The 22,319-nt window shown below is 38.1% G+C and overlaps 1 protein-coding gene across 1 annotated transcript in view; it reads right to left on the reverse strand.

The window, feature by feature from the left end:
• Window positions 1–821: 821 nt before the first annotated feature.
• Window positions 822–22,319, reverse strand: part of LOC104286248 (protein zyg-11 homolog B) — a 23,887-nt gene continuing 2,389 nt past the window's right edge. The window contains exons 3-15 of the mRNA XM_009884825.1: window positions 16,172–16,337; window positions 11,819–12,573; window positions 9,041–9,181; window positions 7,618–7,794; window positions 7,385–7,449; window positions 6,665–6,764; window positions 6,533–6,583; window positions 5,715–5,876; window positions 5,560–5,607; window positions 4,744–4,941; window positions 4,599–4,651; window positions 3,867–3,964; window positions 822–1,457 (exon numbers count right to left, since the gene is read on the reverse strand). Coding sequence (XP_009883127.1) covers window positions 1,267–1,457; window positions 3,867–3,964; window positions 4,599–4,651; window positions 4,744–4,941; window positions 5,560–5,607; window positions 5,715–5,876; window positions 6,533–6,583; window positions 6,665–6,764; window positions 7,385–7,449; window positions 7,618–7,794; window positions 9,041–9,181; window positions 11,819–12,573; window positions 16,172–16,337 — 2,205 coding nt within the window. The 3' untranslated portion in view covers window positions 822–1,266. The remainder of the gene's footprint in view (window positions 1,458–3,866; window positions 3,965–4,598; window positions 4,652–4,743; window positions 4,942–5,559; window positions 5,608–5,714; window positions 5,877–6,532; window positions 6,584–6,664; window positions 6,765–7,384; window positions 7,450–7,617; window positions 7,795–9,040; window positions 9,182–11,818; window positions 12,574–16,171; window positions 16,338–22,319) is intronic.

Consider the following 22,319-nt stretch of genomic DNA (forward strand, 5'->3'; position numbering starts at 1 on the left):
CTGACCAGATAAACAAAAACAATACCTGAAATTAAACAGAATGAGTGGACATGCAGTTTGCTTCCATCACTTGTATTTTATCAGGCATCTGTAAGCTGTGCAATATGTTTCATTCAACACATCATTTGAAACCCACAGGTAACCAAGAAAGAAAGAAGTTGTTACAGTTAGCATCTTTATGTAAAATTTCACACTCCACAAAACAATGCAATCGACACAGGGCTTACACAGAACATTGGGTGATATTTTGCACTGTGATGATTTGGAAATATAATTCACTGCACAATACCGACAGAATATTTACAGAAAACAACAGAGCAATCATTAGTCTCTTATAAATAAGGTGACCAAATATCCTGGGCCTCCTACTGAGACATGCAATCCCCTTCATGATGAAGACAAATCAGTATTTTGCCCTAACGAGCCTTCTCCTTTCTCTATCAATATTCTAAAAACAAGAGAAAGATATCACACACAACCAAAAGTAGTCACACAACAACAAAACCCCCTTTTTGTTACCAAGTTTAAAATCTCAAGCTTAGTTCATATTTTAGTATTGTGTCTCCTTTTAATCCTGTTTCTATTGCTTTACTTTAGCAGGTTTCCCCTTTCCCTGACACAATGCTGATCCCCACCTTACTGAGTGCAGGGAGGACTCGGGAGAGCTGAACTGTGAAAAGGCATTGTTCTAGCAGTAAGGAAAACAAAAGAACACAGCTTGCAGGCAAAAGGAAAAGGAACCTGAAGACCCTATTTGTGTTTAGAAGGGCTATGAGACAATGGACATTTTGGTCGCCTTAGTTACAAGTCTCATTGTAACCTGCATGCATGTAACTTTTGTTTTAATTTGTAAAAGTGCTGAATCTCACAACCACACACAGTTCTATTCAAACACCAAACTGGTAAACAGTGTCATGAACAGCAATCATAGGTATGAAATAACTTTCTGTCCCAGAAATCACAAAACAAGGTATTCCCAGAAGTCTTTTTTTCAGATGTGCATATTGATCTGTACAAGTCCACCTCTCTGTAGCCAGCAGTAATCCTACAGGTATGACCAGCTCAAGCAGTGACCCTTTACAAGTTGCATATGCGGTTGCCATTAAAGTTGACATTCACCAAAGGTTACCGTACATGGTTCTGGGTACCACAATTATCGGCAAATCACTTTAATGGTGACCACTATATTACAAGTTACTCCAACTACACACACATCAGAAAGGATTATTACAGAGACAGTATTTTACATTCTTATACCTAAAGCTTTCAGTTTGGTTTATTTTGTTGCTGTTTTCTACATGGAGGTGGTCTCCCATGACGCATAATATGTTTTTCCAAACTATCTAGGATGGCAATAGCAATCCTTTGGACGTGTGGATCAGTCTGGACATTTTCCTTAATGTTGTACAAGTGCTGTAAACCACCTTCTTCAATTAACATGCTGCAGTACCTGGCAGCTGTAATAAGATATAAAAAAGGGAATTAAACAAACGAACAAACAAAATGTATCTAGGGTAAATGTAGCAGATACTGTAAACACTGATTCAAACACACTTTCATCTCCTACACCAGGCAGCATTTAGGACACTCCCTGAAATGTCTACAGAAGTGCTTTTGTACTTCAACAAGTGACAACAGAACAACAGAGTTGTTTGGACAGGACTTCAATTGTAATCAGGTCTGTTTCCACATCTGTCTTAGCTGACTGGAAAGTGCCTTGTAATATGCACAGTATTCTCTCTCTCCCCCCGTCTCCTCTACAGGCATTTTAAATGCACATACATGATTTTTATGAAATGGGAGTCAAAAGTACTGTACTATCTATAAGTACGCAGTTAAAAACACCACCTTTACCAAAAATCTCAGTACACAACAGTTACCAAAAAAAGGTATCAGATGCATCACATCATTTGTACAGGCTTGTAGAGTGAATACAAACTAGTTTCTTCAAAAACAGTTTGCCAAATACAATTGATGGTGGCCTTTAACTAGTTGTAAGTTGCTATGAATGCCTTTTCAGGGATAAAATTATACTTTTCTTTCCACTTTCGTTATCAATTTTAAAGACTTTGAAAGCACACCTATATCAGCTTCAGTGTGCAGGGACCATCTATAAAAGGAGCCATATGTTTAATAGGACATGCAAGCTTCAGAAGTTGTTACAAAAAGGTCAGGATGGCCGGGATGGCTGTAATGCAATCCTGAGAGCATTACTTCAGATGTGCCCAATTTCACCATTCATCGCAGTGAAGCAACACCAGAGTTGTTTAAATGATGACATTAAAGCATTTCACTGGGGATCATATTTACTGCACTGCTACTAATATTTTAGTTAAGTTAGTCCATTGAGGTAGATAGGTAATAGAGAAACAGCAAAAGGAGAAAAAAAATACACAAGAAAAATCAATTCCATTAATTCCAGACTACTTTTCATCCTCATCTAAAAGAGGAGGTCAAAATTAAATGCATCTCCTCTCCAGGACAAAAAGCCTGCTTGGTGCCAAGCACCAAAAACTTAAGATTCAGAATTTAACACATTTTCCCTCAAAGTAGGTTATTACACTTGCTACCAAACATTTGGTTTCACTGCAACTTTGTCCAGAAGCTTCTGGCATCAACTACCATCAGAACTAAACTTTAGGAATACTGTCTTGATCTCAAATCAAGAGTACACCACCCAACTATTTCCAGCCTCTCCATTCTACAGAGCAGTTACTCACTGCCAATAAAAACCTCTGTGGCATGTTGAAAGCCCAGAGGTTAGGGCAGCACAAAATAAACACTAAAAATAAATAGAACAAATAGGACCATACTAAGTTAACAGGGCTGAGGCACAAAGAGGGGGAGAGAGCTTGCTTTAATTTCATTAATACAGAACTACAGGGTCTTAATCAAAAACTGTTACCCAGTAAAACAACTGTGAGGACTTTCCTATGTTGCACTAGGACAGTTCTGACAGTGTACCCTGGGAACAGTGTCTCATTACAGTTACAGGCTCTACAGAAAGCAGGAAAACAGTACTTTATGTGCAATTATTTATTATGCCATATTATTGTTTGGTCCTGAATAGACGTCTTTTCACTGCAGAAATAGTGATTTATGGGACGGGGACAAACAAGCATGTACTGCCCTCAAGAAGATTAAAAAACTGGCACAGAAAATACTTTTAATACTTTAGAGCAAAGCTGCTTTATATCTGGTAGAAGTTAATGACAATACACAGATTCACATCATACAAATGTATGTCCAAAACCAAAAAAAAACCAACCCAAAAAGCATTAAAAGGTGGGAAGGTTTGTTCAGTCTTACATTTAGGTATGCTCTGGGGATTTATTTCCTTTCCCAACGCTTGCGCATTTCATCACATGCTCTCAAATCATTTTACACACACAATGTCGGTGTTCTCATTTTGCAGACGGGAAAGAGATTGAGAAACTGACCTTCATGTCACAGCAAGTTATTGCAAAGAGGCGATTAGAGATGAGGATTACCTAAAACTTCTGTTCTGATAGTAAGAGATAGTTACCTGCTACAATCATTGTTTTTAGTTTACAAGAAATTTGTTGCCCATTATTAATATTTACATTTCTGAATAAAAACACCCATGCAAGCCAAAAATGTAGCTAATCTTAACACATGTCCACATTTTGGAATACTGTGCATTTAACAGTAAGATTCCAGTACATAAAAAGGATATAAAGAACTTTTATTACTCTCTTTTCCTGCCCCACTTAGTCAAAGCCTAAATGTAGTTTCTCCAGATGATTAGGAGTGAATACCCTAGGAATTCTTACTTTTCCCACTTCACGCTAGTGAATAATACACTAGGAAATAAAAATTTTAGAGGTAACTATCTTAATACATACGATTTTTGCTGCAGACGTGTTGCATGGCCCACACTGCCCATAACTGGACGCCAGGTGTCATGAAACAGCCAAGTAGAGGAAAAAATGGATTGAAAGACCTATAAAAAAAAGGAGATGATCAGCAACTCGCTTTGCTACTAGATATTATTACTTCAGAGGTCATGTGTTGTCTACTCATTCAGCTACAGGTTTAACTAGGAGAGACACTGGACAAACTAGAGTTTTAGATGCAGCAGGCAAGCCTTTTAATGTTTAAAACACTTACTAGCAAAATCATATATATTGGGGATCATGGGGTATGCTTTTACCATAGCATCTGGATGCCTCCTACTCCTTAAAAACTGGAGTAGAGTGGAAATTATAAGGATTAGATGGACAGTAATTATCTAATTGTACTTTCTGGCCTCAAGCTGCTTTATCTAGGACAGACAGTGCTAACCTAGTGCTAGCCAATGTAACCTTACTGGTTAATCTTTGTGTCCAAGTCTTTTAGACAAGCAGCTGAATGCCTTTAATAGAAAAACAGGCAGAACAACATTACATTTTTCTATTACAGGAGTCCCTAAGCTTCTTTGGTCACAAAAGGAAAATTAACACGCTGTACATTTTAAGCCAATAGATATTCGTCCACTGGACAAAACTGTGTCTGGCTAGCAGCTCACTCTGCTTTGGGAACAAGTTTTCCGTCTAGTTCAGTTTATTTTCCAAACTCTAAATCAAGACAATAGATACCTGTAAGCCACCATCTCACATTCTGGGGTTGGCCAATTCAAAATGGCAGAATGCTGCAAAATACAGAACCAAGAACACTCATTGTTAAATACAAACATTGAAAAAATATAGAAGAGTATGATAAAATTCACCATCATTTCTGTACCAGCTGTTCAAGGAGAGATGTCCTCTGGCTGCGACTTAATGTCCAGGCCTGCTCTCCTCGAGATATCAAATGAGCAATAATCCCTGCTGCAAAGTAGCTAACTTCCACCTCCACGCTGTGCAATAATTTACTGATGTGGTCTATAAAGTCCTTCCACATTAATTCAGAATGGAGTTCTTTAACTTCAGCTATGTTATTCTGGAGGAGGGGGAAAACGAAAAGAGAAAATATCAACAGAAGGAATACGATATGAGGGAGATTAACATATAAACTTGAACTACATTTTGTAAGTAAACACATATAAACACAGGATGAGATCTTCATACATCCAGATGACCACCAGATGCCAAAATACTATTTCTGCTTTTGAAAACTTTTCCAGTCTAATGCAGGAATTTGCCTCAAAACAAAAAGGTTTTCTCATAGTGATTTTAGGCCACTAGCATGCAGATTACACTAAATTAAAGGCTACTTTTAACACTCTCAAACACACTCAATTTCAGTAAACTTCAGCAGTGCACAATTCTGAGTTCCTTTGATTTTCAACCAACTTTCTGCATTTGGACTCATCTGAAGCCTCACTCACTGCCCTTTCTTAAAAGCTCTTTTTGTTTACTGTAACTATCAATTTCAATATAACTAGTGCTTTTGGAGAACTGGTAAAACAGTGCAAAACAGTGTCAATTGTAAATAATGCACACTATAAAAATAAAAGAGGAATGTAAAAATATTAGGCACGTTTTTAGATTAACACGGGGTAAAAGAAAACATAATCAAAAGTATATATTTCAAGCTTTTTTTTGTTGTTCATCTCACCAGAAGTCCAAGAACCTTCTGTTGGATGGACGATTCAGATGGAAAAGACTGTGGAAAAAAGAAACAAACTATAGGTAACCACTTATGCTTACTATTGAAACAATGTTAATTATAAACCTATGTTGATAATGCACCACCAAAACTGTATTCCTCACCTCTAAGACTCTCATGAAAAGTTCTAGCCCTTGATTTTCAATGAAGTGCCGACATGTTGTTGGAGATTCATCAGTGAGGTTCCAAAGTGCACTCAATGTGAATTTGAGGGTAGTATCTACAAGATTCTGATTTGTTTTCTGTTTAACAATTTGTAGAAGTTGCTGGAAAAACAAAAAATCCAAAAATCCCAGTTATGATTGCATATCAAAAAACGTGTTAGCTCCTCTGCTTCTTTTACACCAACTGGGATAATGCATAGCTATCATTTATATACAGAATAAAGTACATGTTGAGCATCAAACCATACAAAATAAAACAGCTATTAAACTTTTTGCCTCCCCTTTGAACATGGTGGCCTGCTAAAGGGATTCCTTTGTTTTCACTGTAATTACATGTGTAGTATTATTATAGATGACAATGCCATCCACAGAAATCTGGACCCCACACCAGACCCCACTTGAACACTGACAGCACTAAGCATTTCCTTCAAATATTCTCTTTTTGAGCATCTTTCATCTTATACAATGGATTTCAAATCAAGAGATGTCTTGCTATTTTACTTGGTATTATTTGTGTCAAGTGTTTTGACTTTGGCTTCTTTTCATCTATGCTAATATATCTCATTGCCACTGTCTCTGATATTATCTCTAACAAACTCTCTAGGCTTTTCTCTTCTAAAGGACTTCCAAATGAATACAGGTTAGTGTGTTCTTAGAATTCTATCTACTTAAGTTTATTTTATACCTTTAGGAATACTGTTAGCATGAATAGCTGGAGAGGATGGTATTTTTGACTGTCAGGGAAGTATCTGACTTACCCTAACAATGAAGAGCTCTGCACCAAGTTGAGCTGTTTGCTCTGTTGAAAGCTGGAAACAAACAAAACCATATCAACAATTTTTTAGACTTTAGAAATATTATCCTATCATCTCCAAGCTTAAACTTTGTACCTTTGCAGCAAGAATGGAAATTATGGCTACAGCCATCCTTTGCATGTTTTGATCTTCATGATTACACAGCCACTGCATAACAAGTTTGGCTGCCTCAAACCTGGAAATTAAAAATAAATTTAATTTTCAGAAGTCTCTTAAGTCTTAGTAAAATCAAGATGTACACAGACAACACATCAGACAGAAATGCATGCAAGACAAACGAAACTGGAAGAAGTATGCCCAAAAAAGTAGAAATACACAGTGAAATGACAAGGTATTGTATGAGCCTCAGTCAGCTTTGAGTTGTTTGCTTACAGTCTCTTAATTCTAATTATACATCAAAGTGCACAGGAATTGCTCCCAAAGAAGGAAGAAAAATTTGGCACAATCTTCTGAAACATCAGACCAACACACTTCAAAGCATTTGGGCAAAACATTTAAATAGAAAAATCTCTGCAAAAAGCAATCCCATAGCTCCCCAGAAGAAATCCTGACTTCTATTACACACAATTACTGATAGACCCATCCAGGCAAAGTAAAAAAAACCTGTATACCAAAGGATTTTTTCCAGATCTATATTCAGTTGTTAGTTACAGGCCCAAAATAATATAGACCAGAAAAGTTCAGCACACTGGAATGATTTAAATTAAGCAACACTGAGAGCAGAAACAAACCTTCTAAAGGAACAGACAAAGAAAAATATTCTGCAACTTCTTTTAACTAATATCCAAAACTTGCCTGTTAAATGGAACATCCTGAAGGATTCTGTCACTGCAGAGTGAAAGAAGGCAATTCTTTTGCAGCTATGAGAAATTAAAAAGAATTACTTCATCAGACACACATATTTCAGAATACTTTCTTGCTATGAATCATTAAACATATTTCCATGAGGTCATGAGATGCGGAAAAACTTTTTGTAAGATCCACAAGACAAGGAATCCTACAAAAAATAAAGGAATTTTGTCTTTTACCTGTTGATGATTTGGGAAGTGTTCCATGGCCTTCAGGAGCAAGTGAGTGACATCGGCCAGAAGCCGCACCGGCATGCCTGCTGCTAAATCTTGCTTGGTTAGGTTAAAGACACATGCACTTGCTGCTAACTGCACAGGCAAGTTCAGTGGGTGATTTCTCATTCCAATAACCACAAGCTGAAATGCAAGAGTTTTGCCTACGTTAGTTAGTTACATGTTTGCACACACACCCCAAGAGCAACACACTGTTGCTTGAGGCCACGACAATGACTCACAGCACCCAATTTCTGCCTCCCTTTTACTTAAGTGAAAAATCCATCTGGCGTGATTTTAATTCTCAGGAAGAACACTTCCTTCTGCTAAGTGATTCAAAGCGGACAACTTCTATTTCTCCAAGTCCTTTTGCACTGGTTGCAGCAGCCTCTCAAAGGAGATGCTGCACGGAATGCAAGAGATTCCTAGAAAGATCCAAGGTTTGCTCTACACCCTAGGATAAAAATGACCAAACCCCTTCAGAGAAGAAGAGGTAGGACAGAGTTTCTGCAGTGCAATGGTAATGACGTAGCGGCTTGTTGTTTGGTGACTATCCATTTCAGATCACATCCTGAACTGCTAGGTCAGAATATATTTTTCACACCTTCTCTGAATTATGTTTTTGGCTATGTATGTTGATTGTGATCGAACCTAAGAAAATATTTTTCTTGTTGATTATTGATTGCCAAAGTCTTTTTCATACCGAAGCCAACAAAATAAAGGTCCCTTGTTCAACTTCAAAGAGGACAGCAAAAACAAAAATCATCTGTCCTACTGATGCCTCTTTTTACAATCACAGTAAAATTAAACCATTCCTGGTGTTCTAGACATGGAAAGCCAATGCCTAGAATGAATTTCTAAGGAAGTTTCTAGGATTTTTCAAGTTAGAGCCCAATATAGAAGACTAACAATATTTATTCACTTGCTATCAGATTGGAAGGTGACAGGGGAGAGAAATATCACCGAATGCCTTATTATTACTATTTTGTAAGCATCAGCAGAAGGCACCATTGTACCTGGGGAATAAGACTAGACAGACACTTGATTTGATCCAGTACTAATATGTTCTAAGGACAGTATTCAGCATCTACAGAAAATTTCATATCATATTCAAAATTACATGAAAAAAATAATTTAGATGCTACTAAATTCAGCCACTATATGTTAGTCCAGATCAATTTTACCTAACATCAGATGCTACAGGGCACCTTCTACATCACTATTTTTAAGTAGTTCTTAAACAACATTAGTTCTCCAACATTAGAATTTAAATCTTAAAAATCACAACCAAAAAATGTAAAAGCTCACAAAATAATTTATACCAGGGTTTTGGGGATGGGCTCAGTTTAAGGAACAATGCATGACAATCATCAAAACTATATTATTTTACCTTTAAGATTTCAGGCTTTGTTTTTTCCATTACATGCGTCAGGCTAAATAAATGAAAGAGTGCTTCTCTCACAAAGAAGGCTCGTTCACTGTAACGCTTCAGTGCTTCAGAAATTTGAGTTTCATTTGCTTCTCCTGAAACCTACGAACAAAGAAATAACCTTTAGTTCAAGATGTCATCATTTTACTTCAAAAATTGTTCTTAAAAAGTGCAAAGCTGCAGTTTCAAAGGTGGTGATATTGTTAGCCAAATCCTTCAGTAACCAAATGATTACTTTATCTGACCATAGCAATCCAGAATTACACAATCTTCAAACATTCTTCATAGAGAAGAATCCACATTATAAGCCAAAATTAGGCTTGTCATGTCTTTAAGCAGAACTCTATGAAACCACAAAGTAAAAGTAGCACTTCATAATGAGAAAAAGCTGCTTATGATGCACCAAATGCCTAAAAGCACAAGTTGTAACTGAAGGCTCTGTCAAATACAGCTTGTATAAGCTGATAAACTGATGAAGATGGCGTTTTGGCTAATATTTTCTGGCCCTGGGTTCTAGCTCTAGCAATAAAAAAAGATTTCCATTCTTTGTCTACATCACATTTCCTATAAGCTAGATCTGTAGCAATAGCTTTCCAGCACCTTATTAGAGAACTAACTCATGCTCTCTGCAAAAGAAGTAATTCTTAAAACCAGACTTTAAATGCATGTGAAAACTAAACAATGAACTAGGTGAAGACTGCCTTATACGCTATGAACTGTTGACTAACGTGAGCTTAAGTTCAGAATATTAAATCAGCAGCTAGCTGCAATTTTTTCTACTTCCCAGTCTGTTTTCCATTTAAATATATTTTATCTACTTTAAAACTGTAAATTGTATAATCTATAGATGGTTTGTTCCTCAGTCCTACTGTTTAATGAATCACCACTGCAATCACTGTTTTTTAAAATTTTTAGGGAAGCATGCAGAACTTGTTCTACTTAGTGTGTCACATAAGGGAACGCAAATGTTCATAGATTGAAGTATCACATTCTGTGCATCCTGTATCATATAGAGCCAATTTTTTTGAAACTTCCTAGATCAGGAATATATTACAGCCTTGAAAGAACTGATACCACCTTGGATTTTGCTTTATATTCTCTACTGATTAGAACAGGGCAATCATATTTACTGATGTGTTTTGCAGCCAATTATACACTATGTGAAGAATTTCCACTTGGCTTCATGTTCTCAACTACAATGTCTGCCTAGTGTTTAACCTTTCAAGAATTTCTATAATCAAATTTCACAGAACTGATGTAAAGACAGTAATATTTTACTTCTACTGTCTCCATGAGTGCTGTGTCCTGTTTATTCTTTAGCAATATCTAGACTATGTCGATGAATATTTCAGTAGAGCTACTAATGAATTTCAGGTCAGCAAAAAAAGAACTGGGGGGAAATTGGGGGGGGGGGGGGGGGGGGGTAGTGCAAAAAAAAAAAAAAAGCCACTTGCTGTCTGCTGTCTCTTCTTGACAGCTATGTATAAAAAGAAATACAAAAAAGAAAGAAATGCAAACTGCTTTTTGCTAACTACACTGCTTTAAGTCCATCATGATTTTCATGTTACTAGAACCTTCTTCCTTCCTGACTTTTCATAGGACAGGCATTTGTGTAAAACACGTATTGTAAATAGCAAGGATTATATTGAATTACTTTGTACCAAAAATGAGGTATAGTTTCCTGATGCCGTACATCAATCACACCAAACGGGAACTTGGTTTCTCCAACAATGCATTTCAACATTCATACACATCACTATTAGCTGTGACAACTAAGTACTCAAGAGACTCGGCCATTAACAACTGTCAAAGTTCCAGGAAAAAAAGAAATATAAAACAAGAGCAATTGTGAATTTTATAACTGAAGTCCAAACTCAACTCGTGCAGGAGACAGACTAAACTACGGACACATTATGCAAACTCCTCCTTACTCCCTCCACGGTTTTTATCATCCTCATGGCACAGTAGAAAACAAAAGTCAAAGATTGCATACCACTGAAATTGACATGTCTAAAACATCTCTTTTTCTTCTTTAGTTCATATTCCCCTCTTCATAGTAGGGACAGGATAGGCTCATTATCCAGTCAGTGCACGCATATGCTACAGAACATGGCACAATGTCTTATTGCCTGGCACTAAAAGATAAATAAATGCACTACAGCAAACATCATCTCAACCGAAGGGGCTAAGTAATTTAGGATTTGTTCAAGAAGAGGAAGTTTTTCATCCTAAGTAATTGCTTCTTACATGTTCATCACCAAAAGACCTTGCAAAGTGGGTAGGAATACTGTAATATGAAATAGAAGCAGCTCAGTTATTAAGTTTTATTGTACCTGCTGTGTTAATCATTAATTGCTTGAAGCTTATGCAAATTGTACCTCCACCTCTTACATATTGCTACTTTATGCTAGATACTGTGCTGGAAACCAGAGAACATTATTCCAGTAAATGACTTCAGACTAGACAAAGTTCAGCTGTCTTAGATCTGATATTTTAAATCGGGATCTAAGGCTCACTGAAAAGGCACAGAAAATAGATGCTTCTTACAATAGCATTATGTAAATTTAGCAGTTTCTGTGCCAGAATTAAGTAGGAATTTGACACAAAGTCAGTAATTACAATTAACAATTTTAAAAGTGAACCTCCGTCTGAAACACCTGCATACATTTGTTACAAATGATTAGTTCTATTTTTCCTGCACATTGTAATTTTTCAGTAAAATTAATTTCCCCACTTAACCTTTAGGTTTCCTTCTCCTGTTAGGAATTCCGAGTACCCGGCATCAGTAGCTAGCAGTCCTACAAACTGCATTGTGGGCCGTTGCTGAATAAATGCTTCTACAGCTTTATCTGTAACATGTTTTCTTCCAGAAATGTCCAAAGACACAAGGTTAGGCAAGATATCTTTCTGTTCTAGTAAACGAAGTGCAATGTCTGATGTGAACTGTTTGTCATCTGAAATATCAAGGTGATTCAGATATTTTAGTTCTCTTATAACATCCAGAATCTGGGTTGTGGTCATTTTCAAGCATTTCAGGTGGTGCATGGTCAAAGACTTGAGCCGGTCTTTGCAGGTAAGGAGTGCTGTTATGTCAGTGACAGAGGTGTTCGATATATCCAGACTTTCTAATCTAGGAAGTGATGCAACATCTGCCAAGTCCTCATTGTAGAACAGAACATTGGTAATACTCAACGCACGAAGCCCAGACAACTGACTGAAGCACCTCTCATATGGGTCTTCCAAAGAAAGAGTTAGTGAGTTCAGCACAAGGCATTGCAGATTTTGTTGGATCCATTTATTGCTGCCGAGTCCACTTATAATGTCTGTGATTGTTATATCTGCATTCACCCCAGTAGCATCAAGTTCTACCAGCTTGTGATGGCAGAATGCTTTCCGGAAAGCCACAGCAGAGATTTTCGCTTTCCGGATACAGGCTCGTTTCAAACGCATCTGGTTGCCTCGGAAGATGCCCACAGTTCCATCATTCAGAAGCCCTGTTGGAAAACAGCATTAGTATTTGCCCCCAGTGTTATAGAACATCATTTGTATTTCAAGAACACAAAAAGTACAAAGTGTTAACACAGAAAATCAATTGCAAAGTAGTTTGTCTTGGATCATTATCCCACTGATCCCAAAATTTCATATTTGAGATTCCACATTTAAGATCACGATCTCAATTTTGGAAAATACCAGGTTTAAGAATAGGACAGATAAATTGAGATGTAGTATATGCACATTACCTGTTTGGTTCAGAACATGGAACATGCAATAAATAAAAAGTGGATATAATTAAAAAACGTTCAGACTGCTGCCTGCATTTTCTGACTGAACTGGTTAGAAACATGCTAAAAACAGAATTTCAAAATTTCTGGAAGCTATTCCTCCCTGGTCACAGTTCCGTTAACCTCAAGATAGTACCCGCAATCAATGCCCATTCTCATCTTGCTTTAACTCAATTGAATAATTTAGCATTTGATTGAATTCATAATTAGATCAATACACCAAACTAAGCTAATTAAGTTCTTCTATATATCCCTCACAAAGAAGGTAGGAGTGTTGCTCAGAAACAAGCTGAATGTGAGAAAGAAACCTAAGAAGTGATTCAAAGAGGAGAAAGAGGAGGACAAGGAAAGGGTTGGAAGGAGAGAGAGAGACAGCAATGAAAAAAGGAAATGCAACAATCTTGTTTGAGATTATTATCTTTTTGCTCTGTAGCAAGAAGACTGCATAAGTAGCCTTTACTTGCAGCAACTGCAAGAAAAGCATACTGGCAACACCCTGTCCTGGTTTGAGGTAAAACAGGTCTAATTTGGGACTTGGGTCTTTTTAGTCTAGAGAAAAGACAACTGAGGGGAGATCTTATCAATGCTTATAAATACTTAAAGGGAGGGTGCCAGGGGGATGGGACCAGTCTTTTTTCAGTGGCGCCCAGTGATAGGACAAGAGGTAACGGGCACAAACTCGAACATAGGAAGTTCCATCATGAACATGAGAAGGAACTTCTTTACTTTGAGGGTAGTGGAGCACTGGCACAGGCTGCCCAGGGAGGTTGTGGAGTCTCCCACTCTGGAGACATTCAAAACCCGCCTGGACGCCATCCTATGCAACCTGCTCTAGGTGACCCTGCTCTGGCAGGGGGGTTGGACTAGGTGATCTCCAGAGGTCCCTTCCAACCCTGACCATTCTGTGATTCTGCAATTTTGTTCAGTAACTTTGCTTCTTAGCTGGGCCTCTTCTAACTACTGAAATTAGCTATGCAGACACTTCACTCTCAGAGAGATCAGACCTATGTTTATAGTTGATGCCAAGGAATGGTACGCGGAGGGGCTCTTGCTTACACTTACTGCTCTAACACCCAAGGCCAGCTAACTTTGTTACTTGCTCCATTGGAGGGTTGGAAGCAGAAAAGCATAGAGGGATCCCACCAGTGGGGAGAAGCGGACAGGACAGGTGACCCAAAACTAACCAACAGGGTATGCCATCCCATCTGCCTCATGCTCAGTATAAAAGCTGAGGGATCAAAGGGTCACCCCTCTTTCTTCAATGGCCGGCGTCTGAGGAGGACTCTGTATGTTCGTCTGCCTTTGATCCTGATTCCAGATCCAGAATCCAGTTCCCGTCCATCACTGAGTCCAATGTGGGACTTCCCTGGTGCCAGCCGGTGACATGATTGTCATCTTGGAAGCTTCATATGTTTTTTGTATATATTTCATTATTTCCTTTTTATTTTATTATTAATATTTCACTAAAGTAGTTTAGTTCCTTCTAATCTTGTCTCTTTTTCCCGTCTCTGCCTCTCTCTCTGATGGCGGGGGGGGGGAGAGCATCTGTCGGTCCCATCAGGGGTGCCCCACCTCCCCAGTGGCCAATTCAGCCTAAACCACGACACACCCTAACTGAAATAATACATTTAGTTCCATGTACAGGATAACCCCAAATGCATTGAAAAAACCAAGATTTCTTATTTGTATCTTATCAACAGAAGGATTACTGTGCTACAGAAAGCCATATGAGAACAGTATGGTTGCACAAGCACGCGCACAACAAGAGTAGGAAGAACATGTCCTTCTAGTTTCACTCCAGAGGCTTATAAATGTCAACACTCCTGGTTGTTATCTCCTATCTTCAAGCATATTGAACACAGAAAAAAAGTGAAAATGTAATATATTTGAATAAAAACCATCATTGCCACTACAGTTTGCATTTAAGTCATGAGCTCGTAATTGCCTCTGTGACAAAGTCAAATAAATATTAAGATTTGCAACCCTTTCTAAAGAGCAAGTGGCTTAGGCATTTCTGACCAAGTAGACAGGGCATTCCTCTTTCACAGAGAAAGCAAAAGTATGGGGTGAAACAATTGGTATGCAGCAGAAAAATTAAATGCCATAAATAACTATAATTTGGTTAAAGTAATGCTAAATTACTTCTTAATTACTCATCTTTTCATTTAAGGATCGAGTCAGGCTCTCTCACTGGCCTACCTTAGCCACACCCTGTTTATCTGGCATGCGCTTTTTTTTCATCCTGTACTCTGACACAGTGGCTTGTGATGTTTCAGTGCCTGGAACCACCTTCATCACTACTAGCACTGGTAAACAAGTTAATTCAGTTTCCTTGAATCTGATTTTTTGGGACTACTCTAAATAATCAATTATCAGAAAGTAATATATGTTGAAATGTAAGGGTTTTCTTGAATTTGCCTTTTTTTAGGACCACTCCTTCTGTTATATCTGACTAGAAGAACTTGAGAAAACTAGGACACCAGCATTTGCACAATAAGGCCCAATCAAATCTGCACATATAGGACAGGGCACTTGTTCTGTTTACAGTAATTTTCTAGTGTCATGTCTCATCTCTTAATACAAGTCTCCACGATCTCCAGGAATGGGTCTCCTGCCTCTTCTCTAGGGTAATCTATATATTCACTCTTTTCATGCTAAGAACCTTTTATTGACACATTTTCCTTTTTCATGGTTAAAGCAAGCAAACCAGAGGGCAGCCCTCTCCTCAAACATGCGCTGACAGAGAACATGATAGGCCAGTACGTAAAATGTAAGAACACCACAATGTGATTTTCACAGATGTTTATACTGCTCTTGAAACTGACTGCTTTCGAGCAAATAATTCCACTTCAACAAAAGTGCTAAAAGAGATGAGAAACTATTTTAATTAAAATCACAAGATTATTTCCTAGTTTAATCACAAGGACACACTGTAAAGAAAATTCAATTAACTGCTCTGCAAGAGATACTGGAATATTTGAGTGCTGCTAGAAGTAGTAGAATCCAATAAATGTGGGGTTTTTTTATTCAAGTGATTGAAAGAAGATCTAGCAAAGAATGTTCACTTAAAGGAACATTAAATTAAAATCATAAACTCAAGACTTTCTACTTGGAACTATCTATATATATGGCAATGCAACATTCAAATGAAGCTGTGGAAAAGCAAAAATAACAGAAATTCTCTATTAATAGATTAAGGAACACAGTTCTAACAGCTGCAAGAGCAGATTCTACTAGAAAATACACCAGAACTACAGTGCACATTCCAGTAAAATATTTTCACTGATGACCCACAAATAATTGTTTTTACCATGAAATGCCATCGTCTGCAGCAATCGATCGGCCACTTCTTGAGGAAACATTCCTGGCTCTTGCAAGCATAGCGTTCCATCTTGCCTTTCTGTGCAAAACTTCTCTAGGTTGGCAGTCAGGAAATTCAAACAGATATCAAGTAACGAATAAGGAGAAGCTTCCTCCTGTCATATGCAAAACACAATGAAACAAAGGAGATTTAGTCAAATCATTCTCTATGAATCTTCCATTACTCTATAATGTTGGATTTAGGCAAATCACTCTTTTTTGTTAGTCTGATCCTCTTTGGAACAGGCAAATATTACAAAAGGAGATGTCTCCCTTAGAGCCACAAAAAGTCAGGTCACACAATCAATGACTGGCCAAACTGATGGGCAGCCTCCTCCCCCTGAACCACATCCAGTCCGGTCTGTCGTGCTTGAGCCCTGCGTGCATTCACAGAGGAAGAAAAGTAATTGCCGATAAGATCGTTTGAATTTATAAAGTCTACTGGGAATTAATCAATCAAGACAGACTGAAAGAAGATTTTTAAATCAAATTTTACTTCTTGATTTAAACTATTTCTTTTAATACCATTGAAGTCAACCCACATTAGAAGTCTACTACCAACCTACATTAGAAATGCAGATAAATTTCATATCTTTTTGGGAGCAATTTTTGACACTGAAAAGGGCAGCTAGAGCTTCAGATCAAAAAAGGAAACTCAAAAAGAACTATTTTAATTCCAAATTTTGTGCAGCAATAAAGTAACAACTATTACAGTATTTCTTCTGATTATAGATATCAATTTCCTCCTTTTTACGCTATGCACCTGGAAAACATCTACAGTAGAACCGTGGGTTCAAAGGACAAGACAGAATATAAACTTGAAGTTTTCCTTCAGAGTTTGAGATTGTACACTGATATACAAAAATCTCAAAGGTTTTTTTATTCCACATCTAATAATAGCTTACTGTTTTCAGTCACACAGATTAATCAACATAAAGAATGACTTGCAGCACTGTGAATCATCTCCAGCACTACACAAAAGGCGGCTGAGTGACTGGTACATACTCCCCCAGACAATTTTGAAAATAACAGCATCAACTGTTGCCAGATCTCATCTGTAGGAAAAATTGTAGCTTGCCTTTTATATTGAAAGTTCTGGATAATTTCACCTTTCTTACCTAGCTCATTTAACTTCTCTTCTGTTGCTTTATTTGCCTAATAGGCTCATCACAGAAGTACAAAAATATATAAAAGGTTATATAGAAGAAATATAAAGAAAATGACAGGAAAAAAATCTCCTAAAATAAGGTGCATATATTTGAAGATTGGGAGGTACCACCTTAGGGCAAAGATGGAATGGAGCTTATCTTTAATGAATCATGTATTGACAACAAGGAGAGACTGCAGTTTAGTAGCTCTTGAAGACTTAAGTACAGGTTTGGGAAGCAGAAGCTCCAAATTATTGAAATACAAGCTCTTTCTGCAGCTTTTAACATACAACTTTCAACTCCTTTGACTCAATTTCACTAGGCGCTTAATTTATGTATTTTTTTAAAGCTTGATTACTTCATTTTATTGTTGAAGAAGCAGGAGTTACTTTGTGATGCGACTTGCTCACATTACCAGAAAACAGCAATTTTGGCTGCCTCCAATCTTAAACCGATAAAAAAACGAAGGACAGAATTTGGAACTGTTAACATCTTTTGTTTCTTTATAATGTGCAACAACGCCTGAAATATTTCTAAAGAAGGAGGAAAAACAACTAATTATTTTTAAATAGCACATTTTTTGAAAGAAAGGGGAAAATTTTCTTTTTAACCTGAAATTAATACACATGCCCAGGACTTAACATGACAGCTGCCAATTCAACTATCACAATGCTCAAAGGCATATGAAAATTATTCCCACGGAAGCAAAGACATCCTCATTTCCCATTAGATCTTGTGCTTATAATCTGATGCTCAAATATGATGGAAACAGAATACTGGCTCTCTGGCACTGTTCCATAATTTCTGCCAGAAAAGCTAAAACACTTTTATGTGTCAGTGAGCAAACTCCAATGGGAATTTTTAGCTTTGCAGGTTGGCTGCTAGCATATGATTCGGAGAACTATTTTTTCAACCAGTACCTCTAACTGGCCAACCTACAATTTGGAGATATGGGTTTAATTTTTGTGTAAAATTATCACTTCAGAAGTCTATACAGGACACTTCCATACAATAACAGAACAAAAGCCACAAGCAGGGATCAATTACATTTGCAAACAACACCATATCATTTTTATTAACTCCACTTATATTAGTTATAGGAGACATTTGTAATGTTTCTTCAACTTGCTGCAAAAAGCCTGAAGAACCACACCTAACGAAGGCTCCTGAGGTAACCCGGGCAGATAGGTGAACCATTTTTATCTACATCTAATAAAGTCCCATGACAAGCACCATAAAAACAATTTCCTAGACTGTCTGCTACTGAAATGGAACAGCTTGAATGCAGCCTGTAAACCTTTTATGTGAGGCAGCAGCATTCCTTTTCTCAACGTCTCTTTACTTAAGGAGAATATTGCAGAGTTAAAGACCTCATAGTAAAAGTCTTCAGTTGTATTTAAGCTCTTACAAGGTTACGATTTAAGTGTTTCCTTTCTCTAGCTATGCTTTTCAATGTCAACTTGAAAACAAGCCTGGCATTTGTTTTCAGCTCATTTCACTTTCTGGTTCTAATACTCTAATGAGACACTGTAAATGGGTGTCAACCACAGCGCAGGATTTTATTTATTTATTTATTTAATAAAGATCATTCAGCAATATTTGAATAGAACTTGCATTATGTATTTGACTTTCACGGCCATCTTAACTATTTGATACTTCCATGTAACCTCACAGTTTCTTTCATGCTGTCAAATTAATTCAGCGGCCATAAAATAAATACAAAAATAAATTCCCCAAAACACAGAACTTATGTATTACATGATGCAAGTCTGGGTGTCTTCACTAGCTAAAACAGATATTATAAGGGTAATGTGACACACCTAAAATCAACTGGCTTATGGAATAGTAAAAAAAGTAAAATAATTTCATTTAAATGGGCTTTTCTAGGTTTATTTCAATTAATTCTTTAAAAAATAGTTAACTTTATAAGTGCTTAATATAACCAAGGCAAACAAACAAAAAAAAAGTGTCCGTGAGGGTAAGGGGGGAGTAAACTGCATGGCTCCTGGCATCTAGCAGTAATCCAATACACTAGTGGACTGAAATGCAATACCTGCTTCAACGTGACGTTACCCAGTTCAGCTTGTAGCTCACACACTAGAGCAGTTAGGAAGGCTCTCACAAAAACCACTATCCTCCACATTTTCTTTTAAAAACTCCTTGAATCGACTTTAAATATTGCTAGAATATATTTAACCTATATTTCAAAATGCAGTTAAAAAAAGAGCTTAAGGGGTGTGGTGGGTTGACCTTGGCTGGATACCACGTGCCCATGAAGCCGCTCTATCAACTCTCTTCCTAACGGGGGAGGGGGGATGACGGACAGACAGAACAGGGACGACACACATGGACAGAAAATAAGATGGAAAGATAAAGATGGGGCAAGATAAAGGCAGTTCAATAAAGCAAAAGCCACACACGGAAGCAAAGGAAAACAAAAGATTTGTTCTCTACTTCTCATCAACAGGAAACGTCCAGCCACTTCCCAAGAAGTAGGGCTACAGTATGCATAGCAGATGCTCCAAAAGAGACATCATAACAGTGTAATAATGCTTCCTCCTGTCTCTTAGTTCTTACTGCTGAGCAGACATCATATGGTATGGAACATCCCTTTGGTCAGTTTGTTTCAGCTGTCCTGGCTATGTCCCCTCGAGATCTCGCCCACCTCCCAGCCTGCTGGTGAGAGGGGAACACTGGAGTGACAGCCTTGATGTGGTGCCACCACTGCTGCGCAGCAGCCACAACACTGGTGTGTTACCAACACCCTTCTAGCTACCAATGCAAAGCACCGCACTATAAGGACTGCTATGGGGAATATTAACTCCATCTCAGCCAGATCCAATACAAGGGGATGTATTAAAGTACCTGGAATAAGTTAGAGAATCTTAAGCCCAACATTATGCCTAGATTAACTGGCTGAGTGTATCAAAACAAACTCATGTTCCTTTGGGGAAGGATCACCACGCAACCACTTGCTTATACAACAATAACTAAAAATGAGACAGGTTTAACTGATGTTTTCCATCCGTGACTGCAATCTAACTTTGCACAAAGAGTAAATCCCACTGCTGCGTGGGCCTTTTTCTCTATAGGTATTGTGATCCTACCAACTCCAGCCTGAGAGATTCAGTACCTTCTTGCTTTGTGTCTCAGAATCCTTAAAAATCAAACCTTTTTTTCCCCTAGGTAGTTTTGGGGTATTTCCAAAAAGGTAGCTTTCCCTTGGTAGTTTATCAGTTAGATAAACCAGTATAAAACATTGGAAGACAAATACTGATTTCAGCTCTAACAGAATCACTTTTGTGATGTACTCCCCCATTTTTATACCCTATTGCAGGCTTAGTATGACAAAACCCAAATGTGTAAGGTCTCTGTATGCCAGGCCCATCTGGGTTTATTTTCCTCTCTAAAGTCTCAAAGAAGGAGATGGGGTACAGGATAAGGGACTTTTCAAATTGTGGTGGTTATTTCTCTCAAAAAGTTAGGAGGAAAATAAGAGGTAATTTAGAGCCTTAGTCTTTGGTATTGGACAGACCACGTTTCTAATTGTTTTCCACCTCTCCACAGCCCCAAAACTTTACTTACTTTCTTAAAATGAACATTCTGAAAACAATCAAGAAATAGCAACTCAAGTAATGGTCATCAAAAGTCTTCTCAGTGCTTATAAAGGAATAGCAGTGAAAAAGTTCTGTGATTCGTGTTACGAAGAAACTTTATGATTACCCTTCATTAAATGGAATGAAACAGATGTAGGCAATTTATTAACCAGACTCAAGGAAGGCTTATGCTCAAAACTCAAATTTAACATTAACTATTCTGGCACAAGTAGTGGGAACATACTGATTAAAGTGATACAAAGTTGGCAGAGATCACGAGAGGTCTAAAATTAAACAGTGCCACATTAAAACGACATAGTAAGGCCATGTATTTCAAGATTAATATCAAGAAATTCATATATGAGTTCATCAATTAGAAGTGACTGGAGAGAAGAACCTGAATGGTTTGCTTAACCACAAAAAACAATGTGAGGCAGCCAAAGAAGGTATCAGGAGAAGCATCAAGCAAAAAATAAGGAAGTATTTTGTCATTTTCAAGACACTCGGCAATCTCATGGGGCTATTTATGTTAAGAGATACCTGCACCATTTCAGTTTGAACACAGCAGCTACTAGAATGCTCTGGGGAAAAAAAGCATGTTTGGAGTAGGAAACAAAACCAGCTTTTCTTAGCTTAGCAGATCAAAAGGTGAGAGATATGAATGCCGCCTACAAATACAGCACAGTGAATAAAAACTATAGAAGGAAAAAAAGCTATTAGGGTGAAGCAGAGTGCCACCACAGCAACAAAGGTGCACAGAAATGCCATGAACTAGAATTTTTGCCATAAATTTAGATGCCAGTACATAACTTCAAAACATCAAACAACGTTCTACCCTAGTCCACTGAACAGAACAGCAGGCACAAAAAGTTCCTACTTTTAAATAAATATGAAAAACTTTATTAGGGGATTAAATGAAATTAGGCTTTTAATAAGAAGGGCTGTGACTAGATAACCCAGGAAGCTCCTGCCAGCGCTTTAAAAGCAAACATGCACACTCATCTCTCGGAGGAGCAATCAAAACAGCACCCATATGCTCTGCTCCGAGGCCTGTCTTCAGCACAGGGAAAGGCCGTTCCTCCGCCGCCAGCTGCGGCCAGCTCCGCGCCCCCGGAGCACGCCACCGCCACGCATGACAGGGACCAGCAAGGCCCGCGTACCGCGGAACCCGTGCTTTGGGTGGCACGGCTTTTTCCAGACAGCCCCTGGACAAAACAAGCCCCCAGTGGGAAAAAGTGCTGTTTGAGGGCTGGACTGCACCGTGGGGACGGACACACGTGAGCTGGAGGAGGCAGAGGCGGCTGTCCTGTCCCGTCCTTCAGGCCGGCTGAGGAGCTCTGCCCGCCGGGCTGCC

The sequence above is a fragment of the Charadrius vociferus genome, unplaced genomic scaffold, assembly GCF_000708025.1.
Source record: "Charadrius vociferus isolate BGI_N301 unplaced genomic scaffold, ASM70802v2 scaffold163, whole genome shotgun sequence".
In the NCBI taxonomy this organism is placed as follows: Eukaryota; Metazoa; Chordata; class Aves; order Charadriiformes; family Charadriidae; genus Charadrius; species Charadrius vociferus.